The 22,109-nt window shown below is 37.8% G+C and overlaps 1 protein-coding gene across 2 annotated transcripts; it reads left to right on the top strand.

The window, feature by feature from the left end:
• The first annotated feature begins 13,114 nt into the window (after positions 1-13,114).
• LOC113349746 lies at positions 13,115-16,625 on the top strand. 2 transcript variants are annotated; one of them, XR_003360349.1, is made up of 2 exons: positions 13,115-15,561; positions 15,739-16,625. XR_003360349.1 is itself a non-coding variant. In XM_026593776.1 (2 exons), the coding sequence occupies exons 1-2, from the start codon at positions 15,465-15,467 to the stop codon at positions 16,394-16,396; spliced, it is 690 nt and encodes a 229-aa protein (XP_026449561.1). In that variant the 5' UTR covers positions 13,115-15,464; the 3' UTR covers positions 16,397-16,625. The 2 variants fall into 2 exon arrangements, 1 of the variants encoding a protein (XP_026449561.1); XM_026593776.1 differs by having other exon boundaries at positions 15,804-16,625.
• The last annotated feature ends 5,484 nt before the right edge of the window (positions 16,626-22,109 follow it).

Raw genomic sequence — 22,109 nt, forward strand, 5'->3', positions numbered from 1 at the left:
AAGATCAGCTTTCAAACGAGCTTGTTCAGCTGCAGCTAAAACAATTGCAGAGGCTTCATTAAGTGTAGGTGCAGTATCGATTTGAGCTTGCTCATCCGAGGGATCCGTTTGAGCTTGATCTGATGCTCCTCTAGCAACTGGAGCTTCATTATGCGCAGGCGCAGCTGCAAGATGGATTTGAGGTGGATCAGGTGCACCTAGATCAATTGCAGGCTGCTGCACCTCTTCTCCATTTTGATCACTTGGTCCTAAACCCAAGTCAAAAGTTGGTCTTGAAACTTGTGATGGAGGATCCAGATCTTTAGCATAAAATTTGTCGAAGATTTGAGAAGATTCCATTTTTTCCAAGCTTGGTAAACTACCAGTCGATGGGTACTCCAGACTAAGAATTCCTAAGGATGGATAAGGATCTCCCATAATTTCAGCTTGTAGATATTTTGAGTACTCATCGTATAAATACCCTTCCCATGGATGGCCAGGTCAATCAGTTTCTCCATCGGCACGGTATGCAGTTCTTTGAGACTCGGCAGCTCACAAACCAAAGGCATAAACTGCATATTCGGCAACATTTCTTCAAGCGATGCACCCTACATAAATGCAATGCCAAACCGTATTATTTTATAGGATGACAAAGTATAAAATTGAACTAACTAGTGTAACGTTCAATTCGCTCACCTGTCTATCTCTAAGAGAACCAATTTCCACTTCAATATTACCCAGAACTTGTGTCGCTGCTGTTTGTTGGAGTTCAGCCTTTTCAGTCTGTTATTCAACATAAGGTGATATGTTTTTAATCAGTATTGCAGATATGTACTTGTATGTTTTTTCAGTATAGTAGATATGTACTGACAAGTTTTAGTTTTTTACAAACTAAACTAATACTAGAAAGAATATAACTTACCTGTGATGGTTCTGGCATGCTCTTTTCCTCTTGCAGCTCTTTCACCTTTCGCTCCAAATCAGATCTAGCCCAAATTTTAAACTGTGAAACTTCAATATCGAACTTGTGAGATTTTCTTCAGAGCCCCCCATAACAGGCATTGTTGGAGTAGCATTTCCCTGTTCATTCGACTTTTCTTGGGTATCATCTGGAATTTCCTGTTCAGCCTCTGTTACCAAGGGAGTAGTTGCTGATGGAACGGTGTCATCCAAATCATCATGCCCTTCTTCAGAGCTACTGCTAGATTCTTCTTCTCCGAGTTTGGTTGTGGAGGTGGGTAAGCTCTGTGATATATATCATTCAAAAGCTCTTCTAGGATACTCACATCAATGGGGAGGCCGTCCTCTTTCCTGCTCTGTAACTCACACCATTTTTCTGCAATTGTCAGCCTCAAATCTTCATTCTTTACTTCCAAATCCTCGAATTTTCTTGCCAATCTACTGTCAATGGCACGTCTTCAACTGGAAGCCTTTGAGCAATTTCATTCAACATTTCTTTTTCATACATAGTATATTCATCCTTAAATTCTTTAGAGAACTGGAAAAGTACATATAACGCACACATATAACCAGTTTTTGTATCAGTATAACATATATGTACTCAAATAAATAGTGCATATGACACACACAATCATTTTGGTCAATCAGAAAACTGCTTTTCTGATAGTGTCCTACCTAAAACAAATCATTTAAGTATAATTATTTATGAAAACATAAATAATTATACTTAAATTCATCAACTTTAATCAGTTTTTTAGATATGTACTGGTGCATCATTGTTTCCTAAACCAAAACTACAAGAAACATAATGAAATAAAACTTATCCTAGTAATATATATTGTTTTTCTTAGGGACTTACTGTGTATTGCGAAGCCTCCACATCCTTTAGAAAATCAACAGATATTTCTTTGATGTTCCACCTTGCCGCTCTTGGAAGGTATCGATCATCTGGTAACGTCACTGGTTTCACCAAGTGAGTATGCTCCGCATACAACAACTATGACAAAAATAACATCAATAGAATCAAATATAGAAACTTAAATTACAGTAGAGTAAATATGTACTTGGAAGAAAAAAAAGCTTGTACTAGATGATCAATACCAACAAATAGACGACACAATCAGTGATGTCCTCGGGAGTGTTGTAGTTCTGATTGATTTTCTTCTCTAAGAAACTATGTATCAGGTCAGGCCAAGATACATTATTTGACTTCTCAAGATCATCAACTAAACCAAAGTACTTTTCTTTGAGTTTATGAGCATCTTTTGTTGTAAAAAACAAAGTAATACACATAAACAGGCATAATAGCTTAACCATATCTTCAATTGTTTGTTCAGTTTCTACTCTTGGTATCCTGTACTCCATATCTTCATCATCTTCACTATCGGGTACTTGTTCATCATTGTCATCATCACTGTCTTCGCCACCTTCAGATTTACAATTCTTGATTCCAGTACACTTGAGCAGTTTCAAGATGGCATCTTGTAGCATTGGTCTTGTAACCGTGTTGCTATCACCAAAGTGTCTAATGTAGAATGGTTTCTGCCTCCATCCACCACCTCCCATCAAAAAGGTGTCATCAGTTCTTCTTCCTTCCATTCTTGGCATTCCAAACATTACACCCATTTTTTCTGGTGTCGACGTGATAATGTGTGTTTCACCTCTTCTAACAAACTCAAATGTGAGCTCATTCTTGACTCGACCCCTTTTGTAACACTTCAAGTACTTTTTCACTGCACCTTCCAACTTTTCCCAATGACTTTCTGAGTACTTAGTGTGCCAGAACATCAAAAACATCTGTTCATAAGAAGATTCGGCTATCTTTTCCAATGTGGCTTCACTCAAAGTATATTTACTCGCCTTCATTCTGGCAACCAGGCTATGTAATGCTGGAAACCAGACCTATACAACTTCCTAACAGATTTTGGCACAACCTTACCTGCAAAATTTAATTGGTTTTATTTCAGTACAACATTTATGGACTACACATTCATCATCTCAGAAACACAATCAATCACTATTGGCCTTATGTACTTCATATCCAAAGCTCATTATCACATAAACAAAGAAACTGATGAATTTAGAGTACATAAACACTACAATGTCTCAGTTTTTTAGTTATTACTGCCAATTATGTGCCAGAAACACAAACAATGGTAAATAGACACATAAACAATGTTACCCATTCACTACTGGACTTATGTACTGCCAAAAAACAACCTAATTAAGAAAAAACCTCAGTATTTGATATATGTACTGCTGGCTCTATGTATCAGAAATAAAATGAAACACATTACATATCACTTTTGATTCTTATTCTACAGTTTTATAGTTATGTACTGCCAATTCTAAGTGCTAGAAACACAAAGTAGAAGTTGCATGTAAACTCTGATAGGTTTTCATAAATTTTTAATCAGTACTTCTAATATGTACTGGTGGATCTATGTCCCAGAAACAAAAAATATACTGAAAGTGTTAGAAATAGTACCTTTTTTCTGAATTGGTGCGTTGTTACTCAGTTTTCTTCGTTTTCTTTTTAGTACATCTATATATTCATCGTCCGATGAACTTTTTGAAGTTTTTTTCTTCGATTTCGGTGTTTCAATCTTTTTACTCTTTTTCCTCTTTGATTTTCGTCTTGAAATTCTTGAATTGTCTTCTGATGTTCTAGGAGCAGTGCTATCATCCATTATTGTTTCTTCTTCTTGGATTGTTCTTGTGATTTTTCTTGTTTTAACCATTATCGGAAGAGAATATAGGTTTTAGGGTTTTTCTCTATTCTTGTGAATCAGAATCGTTGTTTGCAAACTATTCTCTGAATGAATTTTCTTGTAGGGAAACTATTCTCTAAATGAATTTTGGGTTTCTATTCTCTGTGTGAAGAGAAAATATTTTCTCTTTGAAAATCTCTGAATGTGAAGTCTAAAAACCCCAAGAAGGTGGTTGTACGGGAAAGAAAAACCGCAAGAAGGTGGTTGATTTCACACGTGTTTAGTTCTAGGGTAAACCGGTCATTTTGCTTGTTTCAAATAACTATGAACCTAATTATAAGTCTAAAACTTGGTTGGACCCTACTATAACTAACTTAATGGGCTTAGGACCAAACAACAAATTTTCCAAAATAAAATGGAGATATAAACATGAGTTCAAAAATTTCCTCCATTTAGGTCACACCAATTTTCTGCTTCTTCAAAAGAAAATACGACAACTTTCTGTTTCTCGTGTCGTTGTCATATAGAGGGGAAATAATCACATCCCAGTGCGAGCGAATGCTGCTGAATCATGGCTCATAGTCATGACTCATCAGCAATAGCAATAGCAATAGGCCGACCGTATATAGTGCGAGCGAATGCTGCTAAATCATGACTCATCGGCAATAGCCGACTGTATATAATAGTGGGGAATAGGGCATCCAAATAAGTAGTCGGGTGAGCATTTGTCACCCGATACGGCACATCCGACTTATTACGAGTGCAGAGTTAAAAATCCGTCGGACCAGAGTAGAGGTAATATCCCTTACTAAGGTTTATCAATTGTGAAAAATACTAGAACCCCCTTCTATATGGGTTCAATATATGGATCATACATTGTCAATTCCATACTTTCAGAAATTGATATTACTAGGTCCAAAATATCAAATTTTCTTCAGATCTGGCCCATAATTAATTGTTATCAATTTTGATAATGACGAAACTACCTTTTTGTATTTATACCAACACAGGAGTAACAAAATATATTTTCATTTCTCTATTGTCTTTCTCTCTCTTCTCCGTTCTCTTTCTCTCTCGGCTCTCGTCTCCATGAATTCAGATCAATGAAGAAGAACAAGAATCGATTTGATTCAATAGATTTTACATCTGATAATCAGTTAATCTGCAAATCTGAATCAATTATTCAATCAATTTCATTTGAATCTAGGTATCAACTGGTTCTAAGCTGCATTAGGCTAGGTTTTTGTTCGTTGAAATGGTTTGTTTTCTGAAGAATTTGAATTGTTTTGAAGCTGATTCGAAGCTGCATCAGGTTATTTTTTAGCCATTATTGCTTTTCTTAGTTCAATTAGGTTATGATTATTTATTTTTTGATAGACTCGATTCAGATCTGAGAAGAAGAACAATTTGATTTTTCTTGAATTAATCTAACATGTTCAACGTAGTTTTAACCTTAATTACTTGTTGTGCAGGTTCAATAATGGGAATGAAGAAGATCTTTAACAGTAGCAGAAATGAAATCGTGGCCATTTATTTCATCTTTGAAGATTCAAGATAGGAATAACAGGTATTACTTTTCTTCTGATTGTTAATCTATTTCTTTCGATTTAGTTTTTGTTTGTTATGGGAGTTGATCTACTCTGGTTTGATGTCTAGGGTTTAGAAGAATTTGTAGATTGGTTGCTTGAGTTGCACTGTAGAGAGATGAATAGATGATGTTGAACTTGTTGCTGTTTAAGATGAGAATGCTGCATAGTCCCTTGTTGCTTTTCAGAGCAAGGTATGATTTGTTGTTTTTGTTATTTTTATACTATATAGAGGTATCTGAAATCTAGGGTGAAAGTTTCCAATTATTTAATTTGTTCAATTTTAATCCAGGACACCACCAGATTGTAGTCATTTGTTGCAGACGATATGCTATTGCAGGTAATTTAAATTTTGGAACTAGTGTCGTTTTCTATTTGGAGTGTGGAAGATGCCATCTAGAATTCCTATGCCTCTCATATTATACCTTTATTTGCTTATAGATTTGCTGTTAGAGGGGACAAAACTTTACTACCGGTATTCGAATGAAAACATGCTAGTTAGCTAACATTTTTTATTCTATTTGAGGTCGTGTCATTTAAAGAAGATACATGAACTGGATAGGTAGTGGCGGTGCATACATTTTTGTTTGACTTAGTTTTTAAGATACCAGATTTATAACTGGTTGGTATAGATAGGTCATGTCCTATTAGAAATGATATGACTTATGAAATGTTTATGCTTATATTAAATGATGACCTGAAACTGAGAATGGGACTTTGATTTTGATTTTAAGGTTAGTTAACCATTTTATCATTTCACAACATTTGTGGAGCAGAAATGAACAGTATTATGCACTGAAGTTGGATTTTTCGGTGTGAGCTTCCTAATACTACATTATAATTGGCAGTCAAGTGGTATATGTTAGGAATATCCTAGATCATGTATGTCTCATATGATATATTTATAGAAAGCGGATTAATGTGAACATTTCAACGATATTGGTATCTTCCGGTGCTTTGTTCTCTCTCGTTTTACCTATTTTCCGTAGTTACGTATTATATGATCATGTATGTCTGTATGACCATTAGACAGTCAGACTAGTGAAATGGAAATGTCTGCCCATTCTAAGGCCCGTGCTAGCTTCTGACTTAATAAACACTAAATGATGATTTTATAATGGAGTCATTTGTTGTTATGGAAAACAAGGTTCTTTGTATAGTGGAAATTTAATATGATTCTAGTTAATCTCTCATTGCATTATGTTATAGTCCAATAGAGTTTTTCCGATACTTCGCGGATGTTAGATAGTCAAATCTTTTGTGGTGTCTAGATTTAAACATGCCAACCTTGTTAAGGTACGTAATAGTTCTCTAGTTGATTTTGTGGTGCCAGTTTTCGTGTTTGAGTTGAAATTTTCATTTTGTGTTGCTTATGATATGGGATTATTGTTCTTGTAGTTTATTGGAGCTTGTAAGGATCCTATTGTGGTGATATCTACAAATCTTTTGCTTGGGATGTCTCTATGGAAGTACTTACTCGGAATCTGACCAAAAAAACTTGGACGTCGTGTAGACATAGGTTATTCACTTGATATTGCTCGTGACACGGAGTGTTTACACAGAGATCTGAAACCTGGTACGTTTTGCGAAAAAGTTGAGTTGTGCAACAATTACTTTGTTCATTTTGTGTTAAAAGTCATGTCCATTATGTGCAGTAATTTATGTATGTTAGGACTGGAAATGTATGCTCTTCAAGGTGCTTAGGAAAGTGATGATGGCTAAATATTTAGTGTGTTTTCTTTATATGTACAAAGAGATTTCAGGTTTACATGCCACTATATATGTGTAACTACTGGTTACACATGTCGCTATGCATGTATAACTCCTAATTACACATACAACAGGCATGTGTAACTCTCAGTCACACTACCCATATCCATGTGTAAGTCCTAGTTACACATGCTAAAAATGAATAACAAAATTGTTTTTTGCATCAATTGATTTTGCATTTCTGAATCTAAGTACATTTAACCTTATATGTATGTGTAACTCCTAATTATACTAGTCACATGCTTTTGAAAGTGATTATGTATTGTTTTGTATGTATTTCTTTTAATCTCATAAAATATGTTTGTTTGTTGTTATTCTTCAGGTTGCAGATAACTTCATAAAAGTTGGTGGCTTATTTGTGGTGATGGAGGTGCAGGTTTTGGAGGAGGATGAGGAGGCAGTGGTGGTGGCTGGAAGCGGTTGTTGGGAGAAAAAAATACAATTTGGTTATCCAATTTCTTGGTAATTTTTCTGTTTTAAGTGTTAAATAGTTCGATTGTTAATATATTAAGTTTGATGTCTCCAGTACATGTCAGAAGAGGAGCTTTTTCAACTTCAAGGTCGGTACATTTTCTCTAGTTTATGGATTATATATATGTTTTAAGCATTATAATGGTCGGATAATCATGTTATAGTCGATGAGGTCTTACATAAGTTGTTTAAGCTATGTGGTGAATTGTTGATTCGATCATATTTCGATAGAATGCGGCTAATCTGTTTCGTATGATATTTCTCATGGAAGATTGTTGATTCGATCATATTTCGAGTTTATTTCATTTGTTAGGGAGAACTTTCTGAGTGTAAGGTAGCTTCTATTTTTTCTTGCTATGAATTCTAACTAACAAAATATATAGTGAAATTGTATACCTGTATTGGCTATATAATTACAGAATATATATAGCTACTTGTATGATATTTTGATAATTAACCAGTACAATCTGGTTTTGAAATTGTTTCATCTAGGTTAACTTGTAGATACTTATCTTGCATCTCTAATTACACGTTATATGCAAGTGTAATTCTTAGTTACACATGGCAGACGCATGTGTAACTTCTGATTACACTAGACAGAAATATGTGTAACTCCTACTTACACATACTACAATGAACGTATTTAGTTGGTGCATCATTCACATTACAGGCCGTTCATTGTTAGCATATTATGTTTCTCTAACTAATTACCGAAACTGCATTTCTGAGTAATGTATACTAGTTAAGATTTTGTGATATTTCTAGACCTCTATTAAAACTCATATTAGAAATAGGAGTTTATTTGTTTTACATTTAAAGATTTTGGTGACTAATTGTTGAATATGACATTCAGTGCTTGTGTCTGTATAGTTACTGAAGAAGCTGATGGTGGTAGTTCTGTTAATTTCAGAGAGGATGTGTTGGTATGGACCTAGTGGTGGTATTAGCAGGGTACTACAAGATGGGGAGAAAGATGGTGTTAATGATTCGGTTATTTATGGTGCTATTTATGCCTCCTGAAGCTTATAGAGGTTATTTGTGGTATTGGTCTCGCTGGAACTGGAGTTGACGCTGAACACACAAGACAGACGCATGTTTTACTCTCAATTACATTGGATAGATGCATATGTAACTCTCAATTACACTGGACAGATGCGTGTAGTTACACATGCTAAGAAATTATTATAAATGAATATTAAAGTAATACGTGTATTTTTTTATGCATTCTTTTTGATGTCTATTTTTTGATATGTAACTTTGCATTACACATGTCATAAGGATGTGTAACTTTTGGATACACATGGAATATGCATGTGTAACTTCTGTTTACACATTCAACTATATTTTAATAATTTTGGGCCTAGATTTAATAATTTTGGGCTTAAATTTAAATTTTATTTAATTTGGGGTTTGACAATATATAAAAGGGCATGAATGTCTTTTAATAGCTCAGAGTCTAGATTTAAACTTCTTTTAATCAAGGGCCTCATATTATGGGTTATCCATGGATTTGGCCTTAGCCTAATTTTCCCTTATCAATTTTCAATGTTTCCTTTACTCTCCATCAAATTAAATACTAATAAAGAAACTCACCAATTCCAAACATTACCGAATAACATCAATAACACATATCATTATTCCAGACTATTTTCGAATGATAAAACTTAAATCATAATTTTGATTATGAATAATAAATTGTCCTTAACCAAAATTCATCAAGTATGAAAAATGTTCATTAAGCTTAGTCATATTTCGAGAATTAATTACCAAGATAAACTCGACTCGAAATTCTTGATATGCTTATGATAGTCTAATTAGTTATGCGTCATCGAAGATAGAAAGATGAATATAACTTGAGAAATAAGTGGTTCAGTATTCACTTACCTTTTGTTGAAGAAGTTCTCCAAAAGCTTCGGTTGATCTTCGCCTTCAAACAGTAGAACGCAATGATGACTGCCGTGATGTCCGTTTCTCAAATACACTTCTTTTAGGCCATAAGAAGCATACATGCAAGCGCGGTATTGTACGAAACCCCGAGAGAGTCAAAAGAGTCACTACCAGCCTACCTCATCCCACTATCAAAATAAAAAGAGAAATCACCCCGCGAAAAAAAGGTCGCAAAATCGGTGGTCAGCTCGTTTCCAATGACAACGCAACATCTAAAGAAAAAACAAAAATCTCAGGATAAATCTCAGTTTCGATGTTTCTCATATGCAGAACAGAGTTAGTTATACGCTAATGGCAATTAGCAGAGGTGAATCCAAATGAAAAACATGAGTGTGCTATGTTAGCATGACAAAAAAAACACAAAAGAAGAAGAAGAAGAAGAAGAAGAAAACTCTGACATGTGCAAGTACAGTGCTTAAGGTCCACATTTATAGTAGGGTAAAAACTGATTCTGGAGAAAAGAGTTATAATGGGTAGGTTGATGAGAAACGATTCTGGACACTAAACAAATGTACTGCACAGGAGTACTTTAGATTCGAGAGATCGATTTGTACAATTCTGGCCTAAACCAGGAAACAATCTTTCCAGTCTTGCTTCGGTCATAAAATGAAGGATAAGAGTTGATCTTAGGGAGGGAAGCATAGAAGGTGTTGAGATCAGATAGATAGACTCCGTGAGGTGTGGTTGTTTATAACTTATCTCAGAAGATGGAACTTGCTTGCAAGAATGGTAAGCTGTAAGTTCTCTATGTTTTCTGGATACTTGCGTTAGTTGTTGAAAAAAATAGATTAATAATCTATTTATATCAAGTCATAGTCGAACACCCTGATCTCATATGAAGTGGGAGTTGTGGAGTAGTGATGTGGTGGAGATCGTGTGAAGGTGGTAGAAACCGTACCCCTATTGTGAAGGTAGGACTAGATGGTTGTGTACCCACTTCTCCTCTACTCGTTAACTTCCCGCTCTTCCAGTCACTTTCTTATAATAGGTGTATTGTACACTGCATGTTGTAGGTCGCCAGACCGATATCCTGATGAACATCCCCTATTTGTGACATTATTGATGTCTTGGGTAAAATATGAAAGAAGTCATCTTACATGACTAGCTTGTCATGCATGACTAGCTTGTCATGCATGACTAGACTGACTTATATGACTAGGTCGAAAAGTTGTGTTGTATGGAACGTGGTTATCCTTACACCTATCCTTGACTGAGGAGTAGTTTTGAGATGCCGATAACTAGGCGTGATTGTTTAACCAACTAAATATGTGGTGTTGATCATGCATGTAAGGAATGAACCAATCACGTGTGAGTTATGCTACATGTGAGTCATGAGTGGAAAGTCAAGCACTCATGATATCAATGAGAGGTGATGGGTGGTTATAAAAGAGTGGAGAAAAAGATATCTGAGTATGGAAGTAGTCACGCATATGTAGCATGAAATATGGTCTCATAATCACATTAACCTACCTCTTGGAAGTTTATGTTAATGCATGAAGAAATTCGTGAAATTTCGTAGTTAAAAAATTCAGATGTGAGACCTTTTACTGAAACTGCTGTAGAATCTTAGTACGAACTCAAATTTTGATGGTTGACCCCTCCATTTTTATCATAAAAGAATTTCCTATCTTCCAACGAGGGAATATTTAAGTTTTGAGGTCGTTTAGGAGGCGAAAACAGCGTGACAGTAAAATTCAGGAGGAATTCTGTCAGTTTTCAGCCATGACCTAGATCGTTCTTTAAGCTGTATCTTTTAGCTCGTTAATCCGATTGATGTGATTTTTTAGTATATTATACTAGACATCCATACTAAAATTTTGGCATACAACTCATACTTAAATTCTTTACGAATTTTTTCCATATGTTCGGCCAATCTTCTGGATATCGTCCGACCAAGTTAAAGAGATGTGATTGGTCAGAATGGAAGCATGTAGGCTATAAAGGATGTGATTGGCCAGAGCGGAGCATGTAGAGATTTAGGTTAGCTAAATCAAACTTCCAAGTTGGATAGTCGTGATTAGTTTCAGACTAACTTGGGCGGCCAAGATTTAATCCTTAAGAAATTAAGCAGCTCAACCAATCTACTTTGGTCAACGATTTAGGACGGAGCATGTAGGCTAGGAGCGATCTGATTGGTTTGTTAATAAGAGGAGCATAGGGTAGATGACATGGAGCATGTTCAGTCGGCCAAAGGAGGCGTGAGTTGAATTGACCGGCCAAGTGGCTTGGTCGTGCACTCAATTATGGTTTTCTTTTAATTTTGTTTTCCAACTTCCATTAGGATTTTCATTTTACCGGCCTTGTGATAGGATAATTCCTATCTTGCTTAGGTTTGATTTGGACCAATAGGAATCAAGATCCTACATGCTCCATTTTTAAGGAAAAAAATCAAAATTTGCGAGTTGACGCAAAATTAGGTTAAATATTTAAATTTTGTGTATTGGCACAAAATTGAGTAAATTAGATGGGTTTTGCACGTTTAACAAAATCATTAATTTTTTGGCTGCTCTTACATGTAGCACACCTTGGCACGACTTGCTGTGCCTTTTATGCATATCTCAATTCAGACATTCCAGGAAATTCATGTTATTCAGCTGAGAATGAACATGAATTTAATGTCAGTATTAAGAGTTCAGTTTGGAACATAGCATTGCATAGATACTCAACATGCTCCACATTAGTGAACAATTCAACTAGGAACTTGAGTTTTAATATAGTAAAACTATAGAATACCTGGGAATGTTGCAACATGCACCAGTATTATTCTAATAATTTTCATACACGTAGGTATTGAGTTATAAATATAATTTGTACATGCATACGTATATTTTCTGAATCATCCAGATGAAGTTCATAAATATAGTCACTTACGTGTAGCAAGAGAGGCATAGCCACTCACTAGGTTTTTACACGTTGCTCAAATTCTTTAAAGGCACAAAAATAGAGTTTTACAGTTTTCGTCCTAAACTAAAAACCATCATCAACAACTTTATATGAGTCCTTTCGCTATAAACTTCATATACGGTAACGTTAGGATTAGCCACCAACACTTGCAAATCCAAACCTTCATCTTGAAGATCCTTAAGCATTTTCCCATACTATAAAGTTAAGCCCCGTTTGGGATTTTTTTTCCTATCAAAAGCTCTTTGTAACAAACTTGCAGCAAACTTTTACCTAAAATTGTTTTTGGTAAAAGAATTTCAAAGTGCTTTTGGAGAAAAGCACTTCCGTTTTAGGCATGCTTTTAAAAGCTACTCAGCACTAGCTTTTAAAAGATGAAAGCAGAAGCCGTGGACCCACATGATTTGAATATTTTTTTTTGAAGCATGACGTGATTTGATTTAAATGATTCTCTATTTTAACTTTATTATTTTATGATAAAGACAAATCTTACCCGTAGAATAAATAATAACATTATTTATTATTTTTAACAACAAATAATAACATTTTTTTTTTGAAGCAAACCATAATCATATAATTATTTATTAAATGATAAATATAATTATAAAAAAATTATAACGATGAAAATTATAATATTTTTAGCAATCGATCATACCCCTACCCATTCACGTGTAAATAACATTATTTGTTTTTCAATAAAAGCCTTTGGCGGCATCCTTTTTATAGTATTAATATTAATATTAATAAAAATAATAATTTGTTTTTCTCTCTCTCCCGTTCTTCACCAGCAATTTTCTCCGTGTGGATTGAAGCAACAAAATCAAGGTTAGCTTTATTCGATTTTTCAGCGTTTTTGGTGTTGATTGTAGAGGGGATTTCGTCGATTAGAGTTAGGGTTCCGTTTGTTCATTCAGGGTTCTGAAATCCTGTTTTTCTCAATTGGTAGAGGGTTTTTTGTAACCGTGAGTGATTGTTGTTTCAGAATCAGTGTTGTAGTAATTTGTTTCTATGATTTTGTGATTAGGTCTTTTTTCCCTACTTTCTCTGTAAATTTTTGTGCTTTCTTAGCACATAAACCCTAGTTTTTTTTTTCGGTGTAATTGACAACGCAGTTTTAGGATTTGGGTAAATTGAATTGGTGGTTTTCTTTGAGCAATTTGGAAGAATTGGAAGTAGGGGATCTGTGATTGTTCTGCATCTGTGGGTTTTTCTTTAGTGTGTGTTTGCGGAAAATTGAATTGGGGGGTTTCTTTGAGGAATTTGGAAGAATTGTAAGTAGGGATTCCGTGTTTGTTCTGAAGTTGTGGGTTTTTCTTTTATGTGAGTTTCAAGAAGCAAAATCAGTGGTGTTGTATTTTGTGAACTAGGATTCTGAATGGGGTTGTTCTTTTGTATGTGATTGAAGATGCAATTTTGTTTTTAGGAATCTGGAAAGGAGTTTCTGAGTGATTTTTTAGGAGATTCTATAGTTTCTGAAGAGCTTGCTTTGTGGATTGTTTTACCATCCTCTGTGAAGGTGTAATTAGTGTTTTGTTGTATGGTAATTTGAGTTTTCAGTGATGTTGAAACCTTAAATTCCCATACACTAAACTCTAATTTTTATTTTTAAGTTGCGATTTATTCTTGGGTTGCGACAGTTGAAGTAAAGGTTAGGTCAGTTATTTCATCATCATCTTGTGAAGATGTCGTGTAAAAGATCAAGATCTGTATCTTCACAACCAAGAACAAGATCAAGTCCTCTATCTTCACAATATCTTGTGGGTTCATCTAGTGCAGTGCAGGTTGAATCTTCTACCAATTCTCAATCTCCATCAACCGGCACAGATAATGATCCTGATGATGACGTATACTGCCATTGTCCTTTCAAGCACTTCGATGACTGCCATGATGGTGTAGGGGGAAGGGGTTACGTAAAAAACTCCATCCTCAGGCATATACATGATTGACACAACCCAAGCACCAAATACAGTTCTGTCTGTCAGGATAGAATACACACAGTGGTAATTGTATACATAGCTTGGGAAAGGATTTTGCGTCAATTGCATATGTGGTTGTGTGTTCCATGCATGCAGGTTTATTCTTGGAAAAAACCCTGCAAAGATCATGCTGGTGAGGCTATTTTTGGTCCTTTTAATGGCAGAGGTGCAGATTTTCTCATCTACAGTGTTGATAAACCCGCACCACAAATTCATGCATCTCTTGTGCAAGCCAGACCTGTAAGTGACAATAACATTCCTGTCGGTTCAACCCTTGAAGATTCTTCTTTGGGTATATCAGTGGAGATTCTCAACCTGGTTTACCAGAAACAGATAACAATAATCTCCAGCATCCCTACACAATGCAGGCTTAATTTCTCTAGAACCCTAAAATCCTCTCTAGATAAAGTTTTAGCCCACCCCAAGGATTTATGTTCATGGCTTCAGTTGCTCCTATTGCCTAACTGCACCCTAAACCTTTATTTTCCTAAAATTTCCAAAGAGGAGAGTCTGGCAACAGGAAAAGACTTCAAACTGCTTCAGTGAATCAGGCCCTAGCCAGATGGAAGGAACCAGAGGGTTGTATTGCTTTGTTACAACAAGTTCTGCAAGAACATGGAGAGGTTCAAAAGAGCAGGAAACAGGGTAAACAGAAACGGAAAACCAATGCCGAGGCTTGCAAAAAGAAGCTCAGTCATGGTCACTATACTGCGGCTATTAGGATCTTATCCTCTAACGGTGTTGCACATGATAACCCAGACACCCTATACCAACCGCAACAGAAACACCCTCATGCACCCTCCCTACTATCCCTATAGACACTATTACGACTGCATCTGTTGTTGTGGGTAGTCAAAAGTTTTGAAGGATATTCGGAGTTTTTCTAAAGGTACCTCTTGCAGGAGAGATGGTCTCCGTGCTCAACACTATTGGACGCATTGAGTGGTCCTGGAGCGGCAGTTTCTGAAGAACTGCTCACCTCAATTGTTGGTGTTGTTAATTTGTGGTTATCTAGAGTTTGTCCTGCTGTTTTAGGGCCATACATTTCCAATGCACCTTTAACCCCATTGCTTAAGCCTGATGGTGAACTCAGTCCTACCGCAGTAGGGATAATTTGGAGGCGACTTTATTCTAAAATTGCAGCTACCACAGTTGAAAGTGAAATGGCCAATTATCTTGGTGATCATCAATTTGGCGCTGGGATCCCTTGTGGTGGTGAAAGCATTCTTCACGCTGCCAATCGGATGTTAAAACTGAAAGGTACGCAAAATACTATCACTATGATGCTTGTGGGCTTTACAAATTCCTTTAACTTAGTGGATATGACAACCTTAATTAAAGAGGTGAGGGCTAAATGTCTTAGTATAGACAGGTGGGTTGAGTTCTGTTATGCTCAACCTGCAAGACTATATTATAACGACTTTAATCTTGTATCAGCTCAAGGAGTATAACAAGGCGACCCCTTGGACCACTTATTTTTTCTTTGGTTCTACATCCACTAGTTCGCAAAATTGCTACGCACTTCTCCTTGGATATGCACGCGTGGTATCTCGACGATGACACTATCATAGGAGATACTATGGAGGTGTCTAAAGCTCCTAAGATCATTCAGAAAGAAGGTGCTTCACATGGGCTACATTTGAACATCAGGAAGATGGAGATTTCATGGCCTGCTGTAGATCCAAGAAGCCTCATGGCATATGTCTTCCTTGTGAGCATTAGTAAGCCCTCTAATGGGGTTAAACTTCTTGGAGGACCTGTTAGCCTTGACATCCAATTTTGCAGCGATATGGTCAAGTTCAGAGCCAATAAAACTGTCCATCTGATGAACTCCGTAAAAAAGTTGAAGGACCCACAGAGTGAACTTTTGTTACTACGCAACTGCACTGGTGTCTCAAAACTATATTTCACTCTTCGCACTATTAACCCTCAAGTCTTACCTGCTGTTACTGAACATTATGATCAGCAACTACTGGGATACTTACAACATATAGTTACCGGTGATGGAGTTGGTTTTGGTATTCTTCATCAAAGATTTGATACACTTCCATTTGGTTTTGGGCTGATACTAGCCATTACTGTTACCTGGTGTTGATGGTGGTTTTTAGTTTAGGGTCAAAATTGTCAAACCCTGTATTTAATGCGCTGTCATCTTGCAAAGGAACGAAAGCCATATGAGGGTGATGAGTACATAAACCTCTTCGCTCACGGATGTATTGAGCAACCCGATATATTCCGATATATATATGTAATTCAATCAGAATGATGCGTGTAATAGCGATCCCAAATATTCTGTGAATTTTATCTATTACCGGCATTATTTGCTAACACATTGCACGCCTAGTATTTTCCTATGTTATGTTCTCAACCGAACTCTTAATATTGGCATGACATGACGATTAAATGTTCACTCTCAGCAGAGTAGCGTGAATCTCCCGAAGTGTCAGTATTGAGATCTGCACAAAAATACTCACACAGGCTGCATCATCCTCTGATAAAGATATTTTTGTATCGACACACTTTTAAAAAGATAACTCGGTCAAACATGTTTAAATTCCTTAAGGAAGATCTAGACTGTCAATATCAGTCTCAAGAGTGATCACGGCCACATGATTTGGTTGTACGATTCAGCAAACCTAGATCGCTTTTTGTGGAATTAGGCAAACACCGTAGTGACCATCGGCGGGCCCATTAGTGCCCTAGCTGATCGAATCCTACCTAGTACATACGCGGCGCTTTGAATGATTGACCCAAACATGGGTGATCGCGTTGTTGAAGGAAAGAGATCAAACGAGATAGACCGACCAAAATGGTCTCAGAAACATCACGACCGTCCAACTTCGCCAGCTTAGTTGGACGGCTTAGATTTTCCTACAAACGACTAAATGAGTATTGGCATGTTCAGTGGCGGCCCAACTCCTCCCTTGGTCGATCGACCTGCCCACAACAGGTCCAGAGAATGCCAAAACGTTTATCCAAACTAGAGCAAACGGGTTATTCTAAAGACCCTAATTAGGTCGTGGCAGTATACAACTGTCGAAAATCAGTCGTGTCCGTCCAACTTAGCCAGCATAGTGGGACGGCTTAGATTGTGTTTCAGACGATCAAGAAGGTGGACATGAGTTCACCACCGGTCCAACTTCATTACCATTCGATCGACTTGCCCGTGAGAAGTCAATAACGCATCGAATCGCTCGATTGAACTAGAGTAGTCGCGGCTGTTCTAAACCCTAATTCATGTTTGCGGCAGTATGCTACTATCGCAAATCGATCGTGACCACTCATCTTCGCCAGCCGAATCAAGTATCTAAGATCCGACCTTAGATGACCCAGGAGATGTCAATGCACTCTCTAGCTGCTCATCTTCACACATGGACAATCGACCTGTTCGAATCAACACCAGTGCTTTGATTCGACTAGCCAAAATAGGGAGGGCCACACGACCCTTAAACCCTAAATTATATCAACGACAATATACAACTGCCGCAAATAAATCACGACCGTCCAACTTCGCCAGCCTAGTCGGACGGTGTAGATTTATTTTCATAAAACTAACAAAGCAACATTGTGATCGCTGGCCACTCTTCCTCCACAGGGAGTGATCGACCAAGTCATAGCACACCCATAGGGTCCTCAAACGATCACCCAAAGATGGCCGGTCGTGCTACTTTTAAGACGCTCAATCCGTGACTGATTCAATCGAGCTCAAAAACAGCGATGTATCTAACACATCGATTATTTTCAGCTGCTTATTCGAAAGCGATGCTTTACATACATTGATTATAAGCAATGCTTTATAAATAGTGGTTTCACAAATAATTTATTAGTTGACCAAAATCACTGTGTGCTGCTTTCAGCAACGAGTCCCACGACTCGACCCACTTACTCGAGACATCAAACATGTCACAAACTGGGGGATGCTCACTGGGGTATTGGTCTGGCGGTTTACAACGTGCGGCGTGCAACGGGCCCATTACGAGAAAATGTATCGAAAGAACAAACGGTTAACAGCAATGAGATAGTGGGTGAACTTGTGATTAATCTTCCCTCATAACGGAAACACGATGATCACCACTTTCCGCACAAACCCAATTCTCCACTACTTAACTTCTTCCACCTCCTATGAGATCAGGTGCGCTCAATGACTTGTATAAATAGGTTTTCAATCTATTTCGACAGACGGAACACAAGTAGCCAAAAACCATTTTTATGATACAAGTCATAAACAGACACACCTTCATAATTCAACATTCTGATCTCAAACACCTTCTTCGCCCCCCTCCCTAAGATCAACCCTTCTCCTTCACCTTACGACCGAGTTGAATATGGAACGACTATTTCTTGGTTTAGGCCAGAGTCTTACAGATTGATCTCTCGAATCTAAAAGTACTCTTGTGCAGTGCATTTCTCTAGGGTTTGAATTCGTTTCTCATCAACACCTAAAATTTACCAAAACCAGTAGAATCAGTTTTTACCCCAAAACAACTGGCGACCACAGTGGGAGATTAATCTATCGGATGCGAGATCAATTTTCGATTTCATTTCAATTTTCTTGAATTCAAGAGGGAGGATCTTAGGTCTAAACACATTCGTTAACATGATTTCATTTCAGTCATGAATTTCAACTTCCACTCTGTGATGTATCTCCGCCAGCCAAATTATCCGAAAGCCGTAAACGATCGAAGCACAATCACCATGGAAGGCATAACTAGGATATTAGAAGATGTCCTCGCAAACTAGGCTGAAATCGCAAGACGGCAAGACAAGATGCTATGTATTTTAAGGAGTATAGTAAACCGGTTGTGGAAGGAGTCGGCAAGCGTCCGCCCGGAGAATACCATCAACGATAAAGATGACACCGGATCTTTATCTGAAGTCTGTGTTTCCGCCAACAGTGATGCAGACGGAATACGTAATCGCATCGAACATGAACTGAAAGGAAACGATCAACAAAATCCAGCCGATAAAAAAGAGCCGAAGTAGTTTCATAAGGAAAAGAACTCATCAGGAGTATCACAATATCCGCAGAATAAGGGCAGGGAACCGGCTTACGAAACTCTGTTGGAGAGTTTATATCTCAAGACACTTGCGGAAGTTCAGAGAGATGTTCAACAATCCGCAACCACGACCGCCCTGACTTTACCAAGCAGAGAAGCGCCTGAAGAAGGGGAAATTTTCCAAGATCCCCATGGAGACAAGAGCTTCACTAATGAACGATACTCAGTTCAACCACGTCGCAGAGCTGTGGTCATCGATGCAGGGCCCTCGAGATAAGTTGCACTTTAGAAAAACCGCCAAGCTAAGCGATATGCGTCTATGTCGACACATACTCACGCCTCAACTCCGTTCTCGAAACGAGCCTCGTATCAAATCCCGCAAGAGTTCTCACGACAACAGCTGCAAACACAAGAAAAGATAGACCCGGGGTACCCGCATTTCCCATTTCCTATGAGGAAGGTTCTGGAGCTACTAGAAGTTTGGGTGCAAGACGGAGTAGTTCAACTACCTCCTATATGGCGTCCATAAACTGATCAGGAGATGACTGATCGAAGATATTGCCATTAGCACAGATTCATCCATCACCCCACCAGTGAATGCAACGGCCTGAAACGCATTGTCTGGGAGAAAATTAATTTAGGGGAGCTGCGCCTATGAACTGGGAATCTTTCCTCTCTCCACAAGCCAACGTGCGTAGTTTCATAAGATAGATCGAATCAGCTGGGTACTTTTCATTAGCAGAGGTCATTAGCAGAGGCGTGTTACAGTAACTCAGGTCGCAACTTGGACTTTAAGCAATTGTCTGGGAGAGCCCAATTTCGTTCTCTAGGACCTCGTCAACAAGTAAGTCTCGTTAAACAATTATTTGTACGAGAAATCTTTTGGAAATTTTCTGGGGACTCGACACACGCGTCCCATTTTTAGAATGAAGTCAATATCATTCTCAATCTCCATGTTATATATTCCTCTGCATGTTTTCCTTTTTCATGCAACGTTTGCAATTTTCATGCAACGTGCACAATTTCTCTAGGTTGCATTTCTTGCATTCAAAAATTAGATTTTCAGTCTGAGTAGTCGATCCAAGCATAATTCCTTTCAAAAAAGCTACTCAATGAATTATCCTAAAAATCAAATTCAAATATTCTCATAAAGAAAGCAATCACTTGCTAAATTCAAAACCGAAAAAATCAAACCATGAAAGGAATTCCTCACATCACTCAAAGACAACTAAAGATAAAGGAGAAAGCATAAATTATTCAAGGGAAATCGTCCAAAAAAAAACTCGTCCTTCTTGGCAAAAGCGTCTTTCATGTTCTTAAGAGCGGTCTGCCTCAGCTTCAACTCCTGGGACAATCTCTCGATTTCTGCCTCTTGCTAAGTACTGAAGTCCATGTAGGGAACATCATCCATTTCGACTTGAAGCTCTTGGACTTTAGAAAATCCTTTACAGAACCAGGATGCATTAAACTCATACTTCACGAACACGTCTCGATGGAATTCCCAGCTTTCAATTACCTCCTTAGAAACGGTGCGTCCAGTCACGCCGCACATATCATGAATGGAAGATAGGGCTTCTTCAACGCGCTTAACCAATGAAAAGCGACTCTTAATCTTCTTGAAAGTGGCAATGTGACCGTGCTTCTTCCATATCATGGTTTACAACTCCTCATACTTAGCCGGCACGCTAAATCATCCAACCAACACATGATTTGTGTAAGGGGCATCAAATGGGTGGTCAAAAATGACTCCAGCTAAAGAATTCACAGCCAATGTCGTAGCATCTCCGAGAGTTTCTTCGGGAATAGCCACATATACAACCATGGAAGCTGTGTATCTGTTCTCATCAGGAGGGGCAGAAATATTCTCTGTGTCATCAGCCACCTCTACCTCGAGGATATTCTCTGTTATGGATTCACCCTGCAAAGTTACTGGTTATTGTTTATTTCACATGAAAGTGTGAATCATCTTTGAAAGAAAAAGTGTGTAGAAGACATACCAGTTCATTTTTCGGCTCGCTGGGACAATTGGATTCCCTACCACGTTTAGAGGTTCTTCCTCCATCGCTGTCGGATCCTGAGTCTTCTTCATCTTCAACATCATCCTCAGATCTGCTATCTCCGGACTTATCCTTTGAAGATACCATATCGTGGCTACGAGAGAGTTTAGCAAAGGCGTTCATAGTCCCAAAACCCTGATTCCAAAGAAGGAAAAATATCCGGTAAGACTGATTCGAAACAAAAATTCGGACTACTTGGGAAAAAGCACGTACGCACCTGCATATTAGAAGAGATGAAAATTATCGGAGCAGTCGTTCGAGCACCACTCGCACGTCTCTTTGACCCCGCCTCTTTCTCATGGGGACTGTGCTCACCTTGTTTAGAATTGCGGGTTCGTTTACCCGAGGAAAGATGCTTCAACAACTTATGTTATTTCAAGATTTCAGGGGAAGGCATGCCACGCGGGACTGCCACAACTTCGTCAGAGAACTCTTGAAAAGCTAGGAGCTCTTCTCTCCAGAAATCATTATACTTTCTAGTAGCCACGAGCAAGAATGTGAGGCTCTTCTTCGCGACGAATAGGTTAGTATCAAAAACAGGTAGCAAAAGCTCTGTTGGAGGCATGGGCGGACGACAAAACGGAATACCCTGATCAAATCCCATGTGACAAGCAGCCCTGCCAATATTGTACGGAACTACGATAAGGGATTCATTAAAGAAGGATGAATCATATCCTGTCGTGCAGCTTCGCATAAATATGATCTCTCCAATACTCATTTTCTCTCCAGTATGCAACAGCGTATCAGGAACAAC

This window comes from Papaver somniferum, chromosome 2 (assembly GCF_003573695.1).
Source record: "Papaver somniferum cultivar HN1 chromosome 2, ASM357369v1, whole genome shotgun sequence".
In the NCBI taxonomy this organism is placed as follows: domain Eukaryota; kingdom Viridiplantae; phylum Streptophyta; class Magnoliopsida; order Ranunculales; family Papaveraceae; genus Papaver; species Papaver somniferum.

Excerpts from the sequence above, each read along its gene's own strand:
- LOC113349746 (XM_026593776.1), top strand. The coding sequence starts at position 15,465 with ATGGCCAATTATCTTGGTGATCATCAATTTGGCGCTGGGATCCCTTGT. Across the intron at positions 15,562-15,803 it reads TCGGATGTTAAAACTGAAAG|TTCGCAAAATTGCTACGCAC; the intron begins GTACGCAAAATA and ends TACATCCACTAG.